Source organism: Sus scrofa, chromosome 9 (assembly GCF_000003025.6).
Source record: "Sus scrofa isolate TJ Tabasco breed Duroc chromosome 9, Sscrofa11.1, whole genome shotgun sequence".
Taxonomy (NCBI): domain Eukaryota; kingdom Metazoa; phylum Chordata; class Mammalia; order Artiodactyla; family Suidae; genus Sus; species Sus scrofa.
The window spans coordinates 4,270,175-4,290,162 of NC_010451.4; the positions used below are offsets into that span (position 1 = coordinate 4,270,175).

The window sequence follows — 19,988 nt, forward strand, 5'->3', positions numbered from 1 at the left end:
AAAAACAAAGCTAAATAAAATGATGGACTAAACCTGGATGAGGAAGATGATGGGAAGAACAGCACATGCAAAGGCCCTGGGGCCGGAAACAGCTTGACATGAACTGAGGCCAGAACTGAGGCCAGTGTGGCCGGCGCAGAGTGAGGGGGCCCAGGAGGTGAGAGATGAGGAGGAGCAGGACCTGCTTTCTGTGCCACCTTTTGCTAAAAATGCCCTCGGATGTCAGAGGGCATGATCTCATTCTCTTTCCCATGGTTTAAATCTTGCTGAGAATGTGGACTAAGAGCTGATATTTTTGAAAGTTTACTAAAAGAATAGTAAGTAAATGGAGACTGAGCTGAGGTCACTTACAAGTACATACTTCTTCTGGAGTTCCCGTGTGGCTCAGCAGGTTAAGGACTTGGCGTTGTCAGTGGTGCAGCTCAGGTCACTATTATGACACAAGTTCCATCTCTGGCCCAGAAACTTCCCCGTGCTGAGGGCCTGGTCAAAAAACAGAAAGCAAAAAAAAAAAAAAAAAAAAAAAAAAAGTACACACTCCTTTCATCCTGGTGGGACCTCAAAGCCATGGTTATTTGCTGACACCCATGAATGGCTCTTTTGGAAGCTTAGTGACCCAGAAAAAACAACAAAGGGATTATCCCCTGCACTGTCTCCATTTCCTTCTCCCACCTTCTATCTTTGTGTCAGTTATCTGTTATTTATTTTTTTTTTTTTACACTTCTCAGGAGAGTTCCTTTATTTCTATGGCTTTGCGGCTTCTTTGCTGGTAAGTCTATACCTTAGTTTTTATGTGTGACCTTCCGGGTAAATTTCAGTGTCTGCTCTCCTCCCTCATACGGGTCGGTACTAATATCACAAGCGGAAGGTAGTCGAATGTGCTTGCAGACTGCAAACACTGTTCTGATATGAGCTTTCATGTTAGCGTTTTCACTAATTATCACCGATAGTCTCATGTCAGACTCAGCATGTTCAGACTTGCGCTCATCATTGTCATTTAAAATCCTCCCACCGCTTCACTATTTACAGGAGGAGAAAACAGCTTAACCCCTATTTGCTCTTCCCTCAAGTTTAAATTTATTGTCCTAGCTGGTGAGACTAGTTGCAAATATTCTGTTCTATTGTCAGACCAGGAATGAAATTACATGTTCTGGTTGGATCAAAAGAAAATGATTATAAAAAACATCAGCAGGAAACACTGAGGAAAAAAAAACTGTCACACACATACATTGTCTTATCCAACATCTATTCTTTTTTTGCAAATTCCCATATCTTATATTAGATATTAATTATTAAGACATTATCAATAGGGGAATTGACTTATTTTATCTTCCTAAACTCAGAATTTAGATCTGTATTCTACAAAGAGTAGGGTCCAAGAAATGTGTCCCTAAGACTTTCCATGTATAACTTTTCTTTAGATCTTTGTGATTCCATTTCTGTTGCTTCTTAGCCCTACTCACTCCACCATCGCATTTGCTTCGACCTCGGCCAGGCACTTGCCCTAAGTATGTAGACCACCTACTGTGTAAACGTTCTATGTCATATGCCGATGGCAATTGCATGTAATTACTGTATTCAGAAGACTAATGCAGGGCTTACTAAAAATAAATAATAGTGCAAATTTACAGCATCTGCCTTGGAAGCAAGGAGGAAGTTGGAGGTCTTACGTCCTGCACCTACCATTTTGAACTTATATTATTAAATAAATTTATAAGTGACATATGTCATGATTCCAGTCCAGTAGCATCCACAATGAAAGAAAATGCATACAGACTAGGAGTAGAGATGTGGAGCAAGAACACACCCTGCTTACAATCAAGAAGTTTATAACCTGGCAAAGGGGCAAGTCACCAGGCAGGTAATTTACTCAGATCGTGTATCCCAATGATTGGGGTAGGCGTTAGGGAAGCACGAGGGAAGCATATTCGATCCTTCCTTGGAGGCAAAGAAAGCTTCCTGGAAGAGTTCGTTTCCGTGATTGTCTTAAAAAATACAAAGAAGCTGAGCCTCAAGAATAAAGGGAATGGCACTCTTGGGCATATATCTGGACAAAACTTACCTTGAAGAAGATACACGCACCCATATGTTCGTTGCGGCACTATTCACAATAGCCAAGACATGGAAATAACTTAAATGTCCATCAACAGATGAATGGATTAAGAAGATGTGGTATATATACACAATGGAATGCTGCTCAGCCATAAAAAGAACAAAATGATGCCATTTGCAGTCACATGGATGGAACTAGAGACTCTCATCCTAAATGAAGTAAGTCAGAAAGAGAAAGACAAATACCATATACATCTGGAATCTAAATATTTGGCACAAAGGAACCTTTCCACAGAAAAGAAAATCATGGACTTGGAGAATAGACTTGCGGTTGCCAAGGGGGAGGGGGAGGGAGTGGGATGGAGGGGGAGCTTGGGGTTAATAGATGCAAATTACCACATTTGGAGTGGATCAGCAATGAGATCCTGCTGTGTAGCCCAGGGAACTATATCTGGTCATGTGCGATGGAGCATGATGGAGGATAATGTGAGAAAAGGAATGTGTATATATATATATATAAAACACAATATATTATATGAAAGAATATATTATATAAAAGAATATGTATTATATATTGCATAGAAGAATGTGTATATAGGTGTGTGTGTGTGAGAGAGAGACTGGGTCACTTTGCTGTGACAGAACACTGCGAACCCACTAAAATGGAAAAAATAAAAATTGACAGAAACTGTAGAAAATTGACAGAACACTGCGAACCCACTAAAATGGAAAAAATAAAAATCATTTTAAAAAAAAGAAGAAGAGGGGAATGGGAGCTGCCTGACAGCAGAGATTGCCGGAGTCTGGGTGGGAACCCATGTGCTACAAAGTTCTGCCGGCCTAGGTGGATGGAGGATGGTCCCTCGTGATGACGCTTTGCTCAGAGGGGCTGGGGGGGCTGGGCAGGGAGAAACTCGGGAGCTCATAACCCGGTCGTCAGTGGCTGCAGGGAGCTGATTGAAATATCAGCACAGGAGGTTTGTAAATAGTCCTGCAGCTTATGCTATTATTGGCATTTAAAAGTCAATCATTAAAAATAAATGAATAAATAAAAGTCGATAATTAATCACACATCCTCTACTTCCTTTTGCACCTTAATTGAGAGAGAAGCATAGGAGTCAGATGGACATAAAAATATGAATTTTGGCGTTCCCATCATGTCTCAGCAGAAACGAAACTGACTGGTATCCACGAGGACATGGGTTCGATCCCTGTCCTCGCTCAGTGAGTCAAGGATCCTGCGTTGCTGGGAGCTGCAGTGTAGGTCACAGACGCGGCTCGGATCTGGGGTGGCTGTGGCTGTGGCTGTGGTGTAGGCTGGGGGCTACAGTTCTGATTAAACCCATAGCCCAGGAACTTCCATATGCCATGAGTGCGGCCCTAAAAAAAAAAAAAAAAAAAAAGTCAAAAAGGCAATGAGTATTATTTCTGGTAGTGTTGAATTCAAGAATGTGATATGATTATATATTTAGATTGGCTTTTACTATTTTCTTTCCAAGTTTAAACTTGGGAGGACACGCCCAAGAGTGAGCTCAAATGCACAGAATAATAAAACTAGATGATGCAGCTGCAGAAGGAGAGCACTGAATCGGATATGGATGTGCACACACATGGATACACGTAGAGAAATGCCTCTAGAACCGTTCTTCAAAAACTACGGATGAGGAGTCACCACATTTTTTTTAATCTCCCCAAACTGTAGATTAACACTTTCGTAAAGTACTAAACTAATTATTATAAAAATAAAATTAAAAAATAAACATCAAATGCACATCTTGTTTCTCTTATTGTATTCAAAAGACAGAGCATATATTACAATAGGTTTAACCAGAATAAAAGTAGGAAAAAAAAAAAAGCCTTCCGGAAATTGTACACACTGTTGCCTGCAAGAGTGCCTATAGGTAATTAATGCAGAGAAGTTATATTACACTGCGAGGTTTTGTCATTCAGCAATTAAACCAAAAGTTATGAGTGGAGAGTGAAAACTTCATATTAAAAGCCTTTGTTTACCTTTTGAGGTAATATCATGGATTGAAATGTTTAAATGTTTTAATATATCAAGTGAGCTTGCATTGTCTTCGTTCATGTATCCAAACAGGCTGCACTGATGACGTTCTTTGTAGGCAACGCGTTATGTTTCAACCATTTCTTGTGAGTTCCTTTTGTTAGGTTTTGCTTTGCTAACATGAGGACTCGGGAAACCTGACAAGGGTTTGTGAACAGAAATTGAAGAAATGATTTTGAAACAAGTTCATCATTCCAAGGACATTTGTTTTTATTTTTTTTCAAAATTAGGCAAATACAATGCTGTATTTTATTGTTTTATCTTCAGTGCTTTATTAGTATTCAGGGTCAACAAGTTATCCTGTACATTTATAGTTTCATTCAAATGATACTTCTGTGAAAGGAATAATTCCAAATCCTTGAATTTGCTATGTGTGGATTTTGTTTTGAGGGTAAATAGAATTTAAAACACACATTAAATTCGTAAGGTATTCAATGATAACTTCCGCAGATGTGCAAAAAAGTAGCTCATTACTTATCGAAAATTATTATTATTTTATGGAATTTGTCATAACAGTCTATAGAAACTCTGATCTTCCAAATTTCTTTTCTATCTGCCTCCACAGTTTATCCACTGTTGGAAAATATGTTGCATAAAAGTGTAAAGACTGTTAAGATTTTACCAAAATGTTGAAATAAGACAATCTGACCATCTAATTAACATTCTTAAGAAATGAAAAGTTTTCTTATTTTGGAGACACACTAAAAGTTTATTTACTTATTTATTTTTTGTCTTTTGTCTTTTTAGGGCCACACCCACAGCATTTGGAGGTTCCCAGGCTAGGGGTCGAATTGGAGCTACAGCTGCCCCCCTATACCACAGCCACAGCAACGCCTAATCTGCAACCTACACCACAGCTCAGGGCAATACCGAAGCCTTAACCCACTAGGCACGGCCAGGGATCGAACCCGCAACCTCATGGTTCCTGGTCAGATTCATTTCCGCTGCGCCATGACAGGAATGCCTCAAAGTTCATTCTATAGTTCAAACACCTTAATAGAACTTTTCCATGCAATAACCATCATTCTTTATCTGGCAGAAATTCCTGAGTTTTTTTTTTTTTTTTTTTTTTTTTTTTTTTTTTGGTCTTTTTAGGGAACTCCAATGTTTCTTCTTTCTTTTTTTATTTATTTTTTATTATTATTATTTTTTTAGCTATTTCTTGGGCCGCTCCCGTGGCATATGGAGGTTCCCAGGCTAGGGGTCGAATCGGAGCTGTAGCTGCCGGCCTACACCACAGCCACAGCAACGCGGGATCCGAGCCGCGTCTGCAACCTACACCACAGCTCACGGCAACGCCGGATCGTTAACCCACTGAACAAGGTAGGGACCGAACCCGCAACCTCATGGTTGCTAGTCGGATTCGTTAACCACTGCGCCACGACGGGAACTCCTCTTCTTTCTTTTTTTAACTGCAACTTGAATGTACAGAAGTTAGTAGCATGATCGTTATTTTTTTTGTATGTGAGATTTGAACATGAAAGGGATGTGAAGAAATATATATAAATATTTTACATTCTTGCTAACATTCCTGACTAACTCTGAACTGCATATAAAACGATGCAGGATACAATAGGAACACATGTAGCTTAGGGTTTAAGTTTGGTATAAAGGAAGGTTCGGATGGGACAGTGATGACTACAGTAAACACACAGGAGCAGCCAGCAAGGTTAAAGAGCTTACATCAGAGCGTTTACCTAAAGACGTGCTCTGGAAAATAAAAGCTTAACTCAATGATGTGTTTAGTGCAATAGGAAGAGTGGGGAATTGTATAAAACTTAATGTGTAAAATTCAAGGTTATTTTCTTTACTGTGTGATAGCCGGGAAGCTGATCAAAAACAGGAATTTCAGGAATTCCCGTCGTGGCTCAGGGGAAACAAATCTGACAAGTATCCATGAGGACACGGGTTCCATCCCTGGCCTTGCTCAGTGGGTTAAGGATCTGGCATTCTTGTGAGCTGTGGTGTAGGTTGCAGATGCGGTTTGGATCTGGCACTGCTGTGACTGTGGTGTAGGCAGGCTACAGCTCCAATTCGACCTGTAGCCTGGGAACTTCCAAATGCTACGGGTGCAGCTCTAAAAAGCAAAAGAAGAAGAAAAAAAAAAAAAAAAAAAAAAAAAAGGGAACTCTGCCCACTTTATGTGTCCTGTGAGTTGGACTGCCATATCATTAAGTAGCCTTGAAATATGTAGTTACGTTGTGTTGGAAAAGGGGCAACCTGCTTAGGGCAGGTGCTCTCACAAGAAGGAGTGAGTTGGGATGCCTCTCTCAGAGCCCTTAGAATAAACTGTCTCACTTGCACAGCAGACTTGCTGTTGAGAGTCTCTGGGCCATATGCCTCGGTAACTGCTGCCAGACTCTCTAGCTTAGAGTGTCTACACACACGCTCCTCAAGGAACAGGTCCAACATGAAAGGGGGTTATTGGACTATTCAGGAATATTGAAAGAACGCATTTACAACGGCATAAAAATATTTTTTACTTATGGTAAACCGTGAATTTGTTCTATAGTGATGTAAGCACAAAATAATTTTATTCAAACTGCAGACTAAAAATATATACATAATGCCACTGTATAGCACAGGGAACTGTGTCCAGTCTCTTGGATAGAGCACGATGGGGGATGACGGGAGAAAATGAATGTAGGTATGACTGGGTCACCACGCGGTACCGCAGAAGCAGACACAACATTGTAAATCAACTATACTAATTTTTAAAAAAGAAATACGGTGAAAAAAGAAAATAAATTCTTCTAAAAATATAAAAACAGATACAACCTATGGGTGACACATGGTGAAATATCTGTCGCTGCTACATTCTACTATGTACCTCCACGTGGAAGGGGGTGCATTTTTTGAGGGGGGGAATGTTATGAAAATAATAATATCTACGGTTAAGGTCCAAAGGCTACCGCGTGTGGGTCTTGGAAAGCCAGAGGGTGTCCTCAGGCTGACTCGTTCCAGTTGCACAGCCTTGAGAACATCGTGACTTTTCTGGGTGAATCTCATCCTTACAGGCGATTTGCACGTGTTACCCGACTCTGCACAACCGCCTTTATGGGGAGTCACACCACTTGTCACTGGACACTGGAGTCAGAAGCGTTAAGCAAAGGGTTCAAAGCCACATAGCAGCGGCATTAGAAGACAATGCCACCAAATTCCTCATTTTATTTGGAAAGAGTTTGCGTTCAACCTCCTTTGCTTGGGTCTCTTGGCAAACAATGTTCTTTCTTTGATCCAATCAGATCCCATCTGAATTTTTCATTCTCCTTTCAGACTTTTTTGTTTTTTTCAGACTCAAGACCATTCTGCTTTAAATCACCTTGGTTTAGTCCCTGACTCGCCTTATCTTAATAAAGGACTTTTTTTTTTTTTTTTTTTTTTTTTTAACAGACTGTGAAATTGAGAACTAAGAAAGCAGAGGAAAAGACCACGAGAGGAATGAATTCCAAGAGTCATAAGAGGCTGAGGATAATAACAGTAGTTCTATTGAACGTGCTGGGCATTTGGTGTGTTTCAGGCAATGTTGTACCCTGTGTAATTGCTTTCCACATGTTATTTTTTTTTCTCTTTACAATATTCCTGTAAAGCAGGTGCATTTATTATTATCCACAATGTAGAGATAAGGAAATCGAAGCACAGAGAAGCTGAGGATCTTGGCCAAACTCACACAGCTTATTTGTGGCAGCACAAGGACTCGAAACTGGGTGATCCGGTCTCAGAGCCGGCTCTGGGTTTGAACCACTGGGCTAAAGTGTGAATAAATAGAAACCAGAACAAAGTGACACTCTCTGCCACACTGCCCTCTCATTCGCACCTCTTCCAAAGTCAGGGCGGGTACCACACATTCTGTTTAAACCCCAACTGGGAGCAATTCATCGATTCACCCCAAATCCTCCAACAAACCTCAGGCTGAGCATCTGGCGTCTGAGTTTGTTCCCTGAACTCTCTGCCCTCTGCCCTCCTTTCCGGTAAGGCTTCCAGATGCAGGCAGTATCTTCTTTGATGGTCCCTGGAGAAACGACCTCGACCCTCCAGCCTGGGAGGCAGGACACAGTGTGTGACCCACTCTCGGGAGAATGGCTCTGAGAAGCCAGAGGCCCCTGAGAAGGAGCAGCAGGCCCCATCTATTCCCCGCAGGGACAGAGCCAGGAGGGACTGGGAGACGGTGATGGATCCCTCTCTGCCTGCTGCCAACCAGAATGTGCTGGTCTCTGAGCCTGGCCCTTTGTCCTGATGGGAGTGCCAGGAATGGAGAGCTTGCAGGTTTGGCTTTCTCTGCCCATGTGCCTGCTGTACATGGCAGCTCTGGCAGGGAATGTCCTTCTCCTGGGGCTGGTGGCAGCGGACAAAGCACTTCAGGCACCCATGTATCAATTGCTGGGGCTTCTGGCAGCTGCCCACTTGGTTCTGGCCACATCCACGGTGCCCAAAGCTCAGGCTGTGCTCTGGGGCCTGTCAGGCGAGATCTCCTTTGGGGCCTGCCTAGCCCAGCTCTTTGTTGCCCATGTAGCTTCATTGCCGAGTCCTCAGTGCTGCTGGCCATGGCTGTGGACCACTACGTGGCCATTCGCCAGCCTCTGCGCTACAGGGCGCTGCTCACCCAGTGTGTGGTGGGCATCGTGGCGGCGGTGGCTGCTGTGACCCGGGGTGACTGTGTCGTGGCGCCCCCGGTGGCCTTGCTCCAGAGACTGTCCTACTGTGGGCGGCGGGCGCTGCCGCACACTTACTGGGAGCACATGGGCGTGGCTTGGCTGGCATGCGGCAACACGCGCCCCAACTTCTGGTACGGAGTGGCCACCATGCTGCTCTCTCCAGCCCTGGATCTAGGGCTCACAGGTGCTTCCTACGCCCTCATCCTCTGGGCTGTCTGTCGCCTGCCATCCCATGGGGCCCGCTGCAAGGCCCTGGGCACCTGTGGGGCCCATGCCAGTGTCATCACTCTCTTCTACACACCGGCCCTCTTCTCCTTCCTGGCTCACCGTTTCGGCCGCCACACGGTGCCCGGCCACATCCACATCCTGCTGGCTAACCTCTACGTGGTGGTGCCCCCTGCCCTCAACCCCGTGGTCTACGGGGCGCAGACCCAGCAGATTGCTCAGAGGCTCAGGCACTTGCTTCGGCTCTGCTGGGCGGGGGCAGTGGGGGGGTGGGGCCTGAGAGGGCCTCCCCCCGGGAATGAATGAACACCCTGCTTTCTCCAGCACGCTTCCTGGAGTCAAGCCAGGCAGTAGGACCCATAGGGGCAGAGCTCTCGCCAAGGCATCTCCATCACCTGCCACTAGGTGGCACTGTGCTCACTTCAGTCCCAGTCCCACCAGGGCGCTGAGGGCCTCTCTCCCAGCCTGGCCGGAGACTCCGAGACTCGTCCTCTTTCTAACTCTGTACTGAGCTCCACAGATGCTCACGCACACTGGTCTAGACTGGGGCGGACAGGGAAGCCCAGGGCCCAACCAGGGTATCAGGATCTTGTCTTTCCTCAGCGCTCCGTCCAGCCAGAACCAGAGGAGCGGAGAAGCGGCTCCGAATGGGGGTGTGTTACTGGATGGGACCTTGAGCGAGAACTCCGCGTTTGCGGAGGGGATAAGACAGGAGGCGCTGGGAAGATGTCACAGTCGGAATAAAGTAGAGCACAGGGCTGGACGCTGACATGGTTTCTGACGTGGGTGATTCCCAACTACATCTTGGGAGACTTGTTGGTCTGGGAGGGAAGAGAGTGGCCAGTGCTGCGTTGCCTCCCTAGGCTAGTTCCCCTCCTTGCTCAGAGCCTTCTCCAGCTCTTCCAACTAATACTACTCATAAGATTTCGTTGGCAAAATATAGGAAAATGACCCCAGTAAAAGGTGTCATGTTTCAAGCTCTGCCTTTCCTTCTGTCCCCCCTAAAGTTCCATGAGCATCCGCCGGGACACTGATTCTGGGTAGGTTTCCCACTCTGTGCAGCTTCAGTTCTGTAACCTGTTCCTCTCTTCATCTCTCGGTCCTGTGTGGTTCCTCTGGGCCCTGTGCTTACAGCAGGGCCAGACCAGGGGAGCTGATGGAGAACGACTTTGGGCAGGGAGTCAGGGCGGAGCTCTGTGAAGCGAGATGAGAGTATGAGCTCCCATTAAGGGTTGCCCTACAGAGCCCTGGGTGTGTCTTCTTGGAGCTATGCATTCACCAAAGCTCTGGGATCCTTTCCTAAGAAGGGCAGGTGGAGGCTCCACCTTGCTCAGTGGGTTAAGTATCCATCATTGTCACAAGCTGCAGGAATGAGCTACAGATGCGACTTGCATCCTGCGTTGCTGTGCCTGTGGTCCAGGCCAGCAGCTGCAACTGCAATTTGACCCCTAACCCAGGAAACCCCATATGCCGCAGGTGCAGCCCTAAAAAGACAAAAAGTTTTCATGAAACATAGTTGATTTACAATGCTGTATAATTTCTGCTGTACAACAAAAATGATTCCTTCTAAATAAATAATCCTTTGGTACAATAACAGCAAGACTCCTGGCCAGCTCTCAACTCTCTGGAGTTTCTTGGCTCACTTTCAGCACCCCGAGAACATATAGACACAGATTCTTGGCTTGTCACTTCTCTATCTGTAAGGTGGAGCTCATTCATGCAGGTTTCAGACCCTAACATCCCTGCAGTCACACAGAGGATGCCAGAAAACTTCACACACGCTCCCTCAGACTCACACGTTCACACACACACACACATTCACAAATATGCATCCCTCTAGAGGTGCGTTCTCACTCTTCCGTATACTGTATTTCCATTTATACTCAAATATCAACCCATCTATTTTAAGATAGCCACTAAGAGGACATTCCCCTGCTAACCGAATACAAGCTGAACTCCATCTTCCCACTTTGCGTGGCCCGGAGAAGTTGGCTTTTTAGATGCCTAAACCTGCCCTGTTAGGAATTTCACCGCTAACCACCTCCACGCTCACCTCTTGGTTAAGAGCCGCCTCTCCCCCTAAATGCTGGGACACAAAGGTAGGCGCTCACGACGGGGCCAGGACATTGAAACAAATCATTTCAAAGGTTCTGCGATAATGCCATGAGGAAAAGGCCAAGGGGCAGGTGAATAAAAAATACGTTGCAAGGAATGATCCCTACCCCTTTAGATTGCAATGCCTCCGGGAGCAACCCTCCCGGCTGGCCCTGCGGCTGCTTCTAGGATAAAGGAAGTCTTGTTCCCATCACATGGGAACACTCTGGGTGAAGTCTGGAATCCCCAAATCTTAACCCCCCCAAAAATCACAGCCTCTTCATCTGCTTAAGAACTTTATTCTTGGGGGGTTCCCGTCGTGGCACAGTGGTTAACAAATCTGACGAGGAACCACAAGGTTGCAGGTTTGATCCCTGGCCTTGCTCAGTGGGTTAAGGATCTGGCATTGCCATAAGCTGTGGTGTAGGTTGCAGATGTGGCTCAGATCCTGCGTTGCCGTGGCTCTGGCGTAGGCCAGTGGCTGCAGCTCTGATTGGACCCCTAGCCTGGGAACCTCCATATGCCATGGGAGCGGCCCTAGAAAAGGCAAAAAAAAAACAAAGAAACAAAAAAACTTTATTCTCGCTCCACTTTCCTTCCTAAGACTTCACTTTTTCCAGCTCACTAATGAAAGTAATAAGCTCCTTTCTATGGGAGAAATTGCTTTCTTATGGTAGGTAAGTGATTTAACCTACAGCTTCAGGAGACTCAGCTTTTTGTACAGCAAGCCTGATGTCCTTACAGAGACCCACACATAGCACCAAAGAGAAACACACATCCCACGAAGTGATCTGCTTTTTTCGTTTGTTTGTTTGTTTGTTTTTTGCTTTTTAGGGCTGCATCTGCAGCAAGCATATGGAAGTTCCCAGGCTAAGGGACAGTCGGAGGATCAGAGCTGCGGCTGCCGGCCTACACCACAGCCAAACCAGTGCAGGATCTGGGCCAAGTCTGTAACCTACACCACAGCTCACAGCAACAGTGAGTCCGTAACCCACTGAGTGAGGTCAGGGATTGAACCCATGTCATCATGGATACCAGTTGGGTTCATTTCCACGGAGCCACACAGGGGACTCCCTGATATGTTTTTTTTAATTTTTATTTTTGAATATTACCATCCTGGGAAACTTGTCCCCAGTTTCCTGGAAAATGGTCTTACTTTATTTTATTATGGAGACCTGGACGCCCCAGATTTGTCTCCCCCCCCGCCCCGCCCCAGCCTGTTCAGGCAGATACTGTGAAGCTTTGAGCCGACATCACAATATCCCATTTCTGAAGAGGTTATGCTTTTGGTGGGCGGGGCCAGGGGAGGGGCGGCCCTGGGATGAGTCATCTCCGCTCCGCCTACCTTGTATCAAGTATGAATCAGTAGCCACGACGGGCCTCAGCTGGGCCGTATCTGGAGAACTGGGGTGAGGGTACAACATCACAGGGGACCTGGCCCCAGTCCGGTCACACATCCCGCTAGGGGCAACCAGGAAGCCAGCCTGTGGCCTGAGAACACGACACCTGAGACCCGCAGAAATACCCGTCTGCCCTCACCCCTTCTGCCCCTGCTAAGTTCCATGCCGCATGTCATCACTCGAACACCCAGGACGGCCCAGGGCGGGCGTCCTGCGCGTCTGCCTGCAGATAAGAGCAGCTCTTCGAGTGTCACTCAAGTGATCATCAAGACACCAGGCAAGCAGGAAAACTTTACCATAGCCGATGACACCTCGGTGAGGCAGTTCAAGGAGAAGCTGTCGGCGCACTTTAAGTGCCAAGTGGACCAGCTAGTGCTGGTCTTCATGGGCCGGCTTCTCAAAGACCACGACACACTGAGCCGAAGGGGTGTCCTGGATGGACACACCGTCCACTTGGTCATCAAGTCCAAACATGGCTCCAGATCCCTAGCTCATTCCACCCGGAACCCGTCCACCAAAGACCCCAGCCACCAGGACAGAACCAGGCAAGGAAACAGCACGGGGGTGGACCAGCCTGCCAGTGTGGGTCACAGCCCAGTGGAACCGGCTCTCTCAGCAGAGCCTGACGTGCCCAAAGCACATACCCGGGACCAGGACGTAGGTCGTCCTGAGCACCTAACTCAGATCCTGGAGAACGCTAGCACTCAGAGGCTTCTGTCCAATGCAGACCTCATGAGACAGTTCATCTCAGAACACCCGGACATGCAACAACTGATGCAGCAGAACCCCGAGGTCTCACACATCCTTGACAGTTCTGAGCTCCTGCGGCAGACGCTGGAACTGGCCAGGAACCTTGCTGTGATTCAAGAGATCATGCAGATCCAGCAACCCGCACCGAGTCGTGAACATCCCCTGAACCCACAGTCATGTGTGGGCTTAGAGTCCATCCCAAGGGTACAGACCTCCCCCGGGCAAGGCTCTGCTGATTTCAGCGATGAGGTGCTCAACCCATCGCAGGATCCATTTGGGGGCAACCCTTTCACAGCTCTCCTGGGAGGACAAGTGCCAGGACAAGTCCAGTCCTCACCCCCATCTCCACCACCCCAGGAATGGGGGGAGCAGCTCCCCCAGCTCCCTACAACCAGAGTCATCTATGCTAGCTCTCGTGCCTTCTCCTCCGTCACCCCAGCCAGCGCCACCCCCGATAAGAGTCACCATACTTCCAGGGCCTTTACTTCCACGAACTCCACCAACAGCCGGAGTCACACTGGTACCGTAGAGAAGCCAGCTGGGGTATCAGTCTTACCGAGCGTAGAGGTCACCCAGCAGCCCCAGGCAGAAGACAAAGATGCCACCATCTCTCTAGATAGCTCTGGCCAGAAATTAGAAGATGCTCTCCAGCTGTCAGATGAGCAGAGCAGCTCCCCCATCACAGGAAGCCTGATGCAGCTGCTTTTGAACAACCCCTCGCTGGCAGCCCAGATGATGCTATGCGTGAGTATGCCCCAGCTGAGCCAACAGTGGCAGCAGCAGCTGCTGGCATTTCTGCAGCAGACACAGCTCTCCGAGACGCTCATAGCTCTTGGCAACCCTAAAGCATCGCAAGCAATACTGCAGATTGAGCAGGGTCTGCAGCTGTTGGCCACCGAGGCACCTGTTCTTCTGCCCTGGGTTGCACCCTACCTGTGGGGCCTGGGGTGGCTGCCTGCACCCAGTTGCAGCTACCCAGACACAGTGCCCTGGGCCTGGGATACGCCAGATATGGCTAAGCCTAACGGGCCCGAGGCCTGCCACAAATCTGGAACGGTCCTGCAGAGGCTACAGTCCCTAGCTGGAGACCCCGCCCACCTTCTACAAGCCCCTGAGATTCGTTTCAGCAAGCAGATGGAATCTCTCCGGGCCATGGGCTTTGGGAACCAGCATGCCAATTTGCAGGCCCTCATTGCCACTGAGGGCGACAGCAGCGCTGCCATCCTTAGGCTCAGGAGATCCCAGGCATTCTAACCAACATGCCCACCTCCTTGCGTGTGACCTGCCTGCTGATCCACTTGATCACCTCGTCTGCCTTTTCCATCTCTTCTGAGGCTTCCTCGACTGCATAACAGACCATTGGCCGTGGCTGAAAAATCCGTCAATAAAATGGCTACACCAACTTGCTCCCATGGCAGGTTTGGCTTTTTTTTTTCCCCCCAAAATGGCAACAGTCTCTGTATAGTATCCTCGCCTCACCTTCCACGCACTAATGAACACACACATATCACACGCATATATGAATAGACGATCCTATTTGCACACCTAGAACCCCAGGCACAGATATAATACCATGCTTCCGTACCAAGAACGTGCACATAGAGCCTCAGGGAGGCGTGCACGCATGACACACGCAGCCACAGATTCACATCTAAAGGCACGTCCAGTCAGTCAACACACCGTGCACACCATGTGCACACAGAGCAGCACACAAATACCTAGAGACCCAAAAGAGACCCCCACGTAGGGGAGGCATTCTCAACATGCCCGTACAAGAGGGGAGATACTATACTACACCCATAAACCCAGATATTTAGTCATAACGACGTTGATTTCTCAAGTCCAAATGGTTCAAGTTTGAATGGGGCGGGGGAGCATGTCCTGAGGGGCCAGAGTGGGAAAAATACACGATTAGCCAGGTCTTAATAAGCATTTATCCACGCAGGTGTCTCTTACTAATCGTCATTGTCACGAACATCGGGTTTGGCTGGACAGTGACAATTCCAGCACAGAGTTACAGCCGCTGTCACCCCCACTGCACACCCCTGTCCCTGCATAGCCAGGTCTCCGGGGAGCCCGGCGCCTTCTGAGAATAGGCTGTCCTTCGGCAAGTCTACATTCATACGACTGATTTCTACAGTGAGCCAATGCCCATCTCCTCTTCCCCCTGCTGCATCAAGCATATCCCAGCCAATTAATATGTAAACCACTGTGGTTTCATTATTCAATTACTAAATATATTTAATAAGCTTTTGCCATGACAAGTGAAATATTGCTTTAGGCATTAAAGAAACAGCAGGGACAAAGCAAATACCCTTTATGTATGAAGTTGGTTTTCACCATGGCCCCTAACGCCATTGGTCTCTCTTGCTCAAATATTGGCCAATTCTTCATCCTCCTCTTCCTCACCTCCCAGCATCATTTGACAGAGTTAGTTAGTCTCTCCTTTTTCGAAACTCTTTCTTCATTTGGCCTCTTTCTCTCTCTCATATTCATTTTCCTTTCTTTCTTTTTTTTAACCAAATTTTAAAGTCATTTGTAATTTTTTTTTCCACTGTATAGCATGGGGACCAAGTTATACGTACATGTATACATATTTTTTCTCCCATTGTCGTGTAGCGATGTAAGTAGCTAGACATAGCTCTCAATGCTACACAGCAAGATCTCATTATGAATCCATTCCAAGAGCAATAGTTTGCATCCATAAAGCCCAAGCTCCCGATCCCTCCCACTCCCTCCCTCTCCCCCTGGGCAGCCACAAGTCTATTCCCCAAGTCCATGATTTTCTTTTTTGTGGAAATGTTCATTTGTGCTGGATATTAGATTCCAGTTATAAGTGATATCACATGGTATTGATTTTTCTTAATGTTTATTTTGTCTCAATTTCTTTTGCCGAATTCATCTCCTCTTCCAGACTTCTAAGTATTGTACGGTCCATGATTCGGTATTTTTCTCTCCATCCTGTTACTGTGCTCACTCATCACATAATTCTAATGACTCTGTAATAATTAGTTCTGCTAAAGAACTCCAGACTCACAACATGGAACTTTCTACATTTCCATTCGGATGTGAAATAGGCATCTCAAATATATGGGAAACCGAACTTTTCATTTTCTGTTTAACATCTCTGGTCTTTTTGACTTCCACAAAAATAGCCAATCCATTCTTTGAATTTTTTTTTTTCTGGAGGATAATAGTAAAGGGGAGAAAAAGTAAACTAAAAAGTTCCTTACGCCCTAACCCCTCTGTCATGCTCTAGATCCTGCCCATCAGCAAGTCAACCCTTTGAAATATACATATAAAGAATTCATGGCTAACATTGAATCAGAGAGAGGGCCAGAGCAACGATGCTGGAAGAGGCTCTACTGGGGAGCAGCCGAATTGGGGTGGTCACGGGGACCCCCAGGATTAAGGAGCCTTTCCTAAGTGTCCAATCCCAGTCTGAGTCTCCACGTACCACACACCAGGTTGTGTGAAAGCCAGACTCTTGGCTCGAGGAGGAAGGCTCCTCCCAGCCCCGTCTCTACCAAGAAGGCAACTGAGACAAAGGAAGCAGGAGCGTTGAAGGGGTTGAAGTGTGGGGGAGATGAAGCCCCCCGGGATCTAGAGCGCCTTGGGGAGGTCTCAGGAATCCATCGTATGAGGCTGTGATGTCAGTGCTGAGGTCACAGAGGTGGCCTGATGGAGTGGCTTCCAGCTTAGAAGACTTCAGGGGTGGCTGTGTAGCAAGATGCGGGCGGTCTGGAGCCCTGTCTAAAAGGAGGGACGGGGCCACAGCTGACGGGTGCGTAGTCCCCAAACCCGGTCCCTCACGCCGCCCGTGCCACCTCACTCATCAACGACAGACCCCTTTCCTGTGCCTCAGGTTTCCCTCGCATGACCCCCAGCATCTCTCAAACCCCCAATCCCCCCCAAAGCATCCTATCCCAGGGACCTCATCGCCCCTTCCACGTGACCCTCCAGCTCCCCCACCTGGAGACCCCAGGTCCTCTTCCTGCTCACCTGTCCCACTTTGACCCCTGCCCCACGGATGATCTGAGTCTCTCGTGCCCATACCCCCAGCTGTGTCCCCACAGACCTGGGCCTCCTGCAGCCCACCATGGCCAGAAGTGGAGAGGCCCTGCCACAGGGCAGCCCAGCGCCAGTCCCGGATCCCCACCTCATCAAGGTGACGGTGAAGACGCCCAAGGACAAGGAGGACTTCTCAGTCACTGACACCTGCACCATCCGGCAGCTGAAGAAAGAGGTATCCCAGCGCTTTAAGGCCCACCCTGACCAGCTGATCTTAATCTTTGCCGGTAAAATCCTCAAGGACCCCGACTCCCTGGCACAGTGTGGGGTCCGAGATGGCCTCACTGTCCACCTGGTCATCAAGATGCAGCGTCGCACCGTGGGCGCAGAGTGCCCGGCAGCTTCCGCCCCCGGCCCAGCAGCCCCAAGCCCTGGACCGCTCCCTCAGCCAAGCTCCATTTACCCGGGAGATGGGCCGTCCCCCTTTAGCGTAGGTGTCCTCGCAGGCCTCCAGGGGCTAGGCCTGACCTCCGGCAGTTTCCCCGACCAGCCGAGCTCACTGACGGGGCAGCAGGTGTCCACGCCTGGGTTTGTGGCTCAGATCACCGATGACCCCTTCATCCAGGGACTGCTGTCCAACACAGGCCTGGCGCACCAGCTGGTTCTTGACAATCCCCACGTGCAGCAGCTGATCCAGCACAACCCTGAGATTGGGCATATCCTCAACAACCCCGAAATCATGAGGCAGACTCTGGAGTTTCTCCGCAACCCCGCCATGATGCAAGAGATGATGCGTAGCCAGGACCGGGCGCTCAGCAACCTGGAGAGCCTCCCTGGTGGCTACAACGTGCTCCGGACCATGTACACGGACGTCATGGACCCCATGCTTAACGCCATGCAGGAGCAGTTCGGTGCCAATCCCTTTGCCCCCACCACTATGGCTAAGGCTACCACCAGCAGCAGCCAGCCTTCAAGGACAGAGAACCGGCACCCTCTCCCCAACCCCTGGGCTTCCACCTGTGCAGGCTCAGGTGGCAGGCGAGGCGGGAGGCCTGAGGACCGGGACGTATCCGAACCTAGAACTAGGGTTCCCAACATCCTAGGACATCTAGGGCTCTGTGACCCTCTCCAGCAATTACACGAGACGCCCCTGTCCCTGGGGACCTATCTGCAGGGGATGGCATCTGCCCTCAGCCCAAGCCAAGAACCACCACTGCCGCCACAAGGAAGCCAACCTCCTCCAACTTCACCCTCATCCCAGGAATCTGGGTCAGGCCAAGCTCCCCCCAGGGAGTCAGTAGCAGTCAAGGGAAAGCCCACCTGCCCCGGGTTCCTGAGATACCCCCCAGAGAGGGGTCCTAGAAAGGACGGAGACCGCAGTGGCGCAGGGAATGGCTCCACCCTGCCTGATCTTGTCTCCGGGCTGGGGCGTGCGGCCAACAGGGCCCCGTGTGTTCCTTCACCACCTTCCCCCATGGCAGCTACCGCTGGAATCCCTGAACATGCCTGGTGGCCGCCGCCAGCTTATCCAAGATCGCTGAGGCCAGACAGCATGAGTCAGGTCCCACAGTTGCAGGACGAGATGCACTGGCAGCTGCCGCTGCTGCTCCACCTTCAAGCGGCCATGGCCAACCCTCGTGCCATGCATGCCCTGCTGCAGATTGAGCAGGGGCTGCAGATCCTGGCTACCGAAGCCCCACACCTCCTACTCTGGTTCATGCCTTGCCTAGCAGGGCTGGGAAGTATGGCAGGAGGTGCAGAGCCTAGAGAGGGCACCCTTCTGCCGGATGATCCCCCCACACCTGCAGCTCCTGGGGTGTCCTCAACACAGGACACAGAGCTGGGCCTCCATCCCCCTCCCTTCCTCCAGATATTGCAAGCCCTAGCTGGTGCCAATTCCCAGCAGCTGCCACCCGAGACTCCCTTCCGGGTACAGCTAGAGCGACTGCGGGCCATGGGCTTTCTGAATCCCGAAGCCAATCTCCAGGCCCTCATTGCCACAGGGGGTGATGTGGATGCTGCTGTGGAGAAGCTGAGGCAGCTGTAGGAGCCTTCGTCGTTCAGACCATATCGAATTTTCCTCTGCACCTTCCCCCGTATCCTGCTACCCGAACTCCCCCAATCTTGAATATGCAGCAGCGCTATGAACCAAATGTACTATGATGCTCTTTACTGCAGAGACTGTTGTTCCAGAGTCAACGAGGAAGAAGGAGAGGCAGGACAGGGTGGGGGTGCCGTGAGGGACCCAACCACCCCCGCCGCTCTTTCACTGTGGGCCCCGTCGGAGCTCTGCGAATGCCTAGCTTGAGATGCAATTACATCCACTCTCCAGTGTCATTTGCTGCCTGAGTCTGATTCTTGGTGGGCTAAGCGAAAGGGAGGAGCAGATAGGAGAAGAACTGTCTCTACGTAGATGGGAGGGCTTGGGGGGGAAAACCGAAATATTTGAAGCTAGAAGATTCAGAGGCATAGAGAACAGAGGAGAGTGAGCTGAGGACAGCAGCTTTCCTGGTGTCCCTCCAAACGCCCCCCCAGATTGTGCATCTTATAGGAGCTGCACTATGCATTCTCTGTTCGTTGGGTCTCTCTACCACCAGCTGAACTGATACTGGGCACCCCTTCTTATCTGTACTGCCCTTGAAGACTCTCCCACAGCTGGCTCTCACTTTTTATTGTGTGTGTACTTTTTAGGGCCACACCCGTGCCATATGGAAGTTCCCAGACTAGGGGTTGAAT

General features: G+C 48.9%; 3 protein-coding genes across 3 annotated transcripts; all 3 read left to right on the forward strand.

Annotated features, from left to right (window-relative positions):
* On the forward strand, positions 8,369-9,303 carry LOC102165028 (olfactory receptor 52D1-like). The gene is made up of 2 exons (XM_021062224.1): positions 8,369-8,574; positions 8,631-9,303. Exons 1-2 carry the CDS (start codon positions 8,369-8,371, stop codon positions 9,301-9,303), a joined length of 879 nt encoding a protein of 292 aa, XP_020917883.1.
* On the forward strand, positions 12,413-14,645 carry UBQLNL (ubiquilin-like). The gene has a single exon (XM_003129450.3). It carries the CDS (start codon positions 12,654-12,656, stop codon positions 14,493-14,495), a length of 1,842 nt encoding a protein of 613 aa, XP_003129498.1. The 5' UTR covers positions 12,413-12,653; the 3' UTR covers positions 14,496-14,645.
* UBQLN3 (ubiquilin 3) lies at positions 17,332-19,387 on the forward strand. Its single transcript, XM_021102667.1, has one exon. It carries the CDS (start codon positions 17,341-17,343, stop codon positions 19,297-19,299), a length of 1,959 nt encoding a protein of 652 aa, XP_020958326.1. The 5' UTR covers positions 17,332-17,340; the 3' UTR covers positions 19,300-19,387.

Bases quoted from the DNA above. Each gene is read 5' to 3' on its own strand.
- UBQLNL (XM_003129450.3), top strand. From the start codon at position 12,654: ATGCCGCATGTCATCACTCGAACACCCAGGACGGCCCAGGGCGGGCGT.
- LOC102165028 (XM_021062224.1), top strand. From the start codon at position 8,369: ATGGAGAGCTTGCAGGTTTGGCTTTCTCTGCCCATGTGCCTGCTGTAC. The intron at 8,575-8,630 runs GTCAGGCGAGAT...TTGCCCATGTAG, and splicing joins CAGGCTGTGCTCTGGGGCCT to CTTCATTGCCGAGTCCTCAG.
- UBQLN3 (XM_021102667.1), top strand. From the start codon at position 17,341: ATGGCCAGAAGTGGAGAGGCCCTGCCACAGGGCAGCCCAGCGCCAGTC.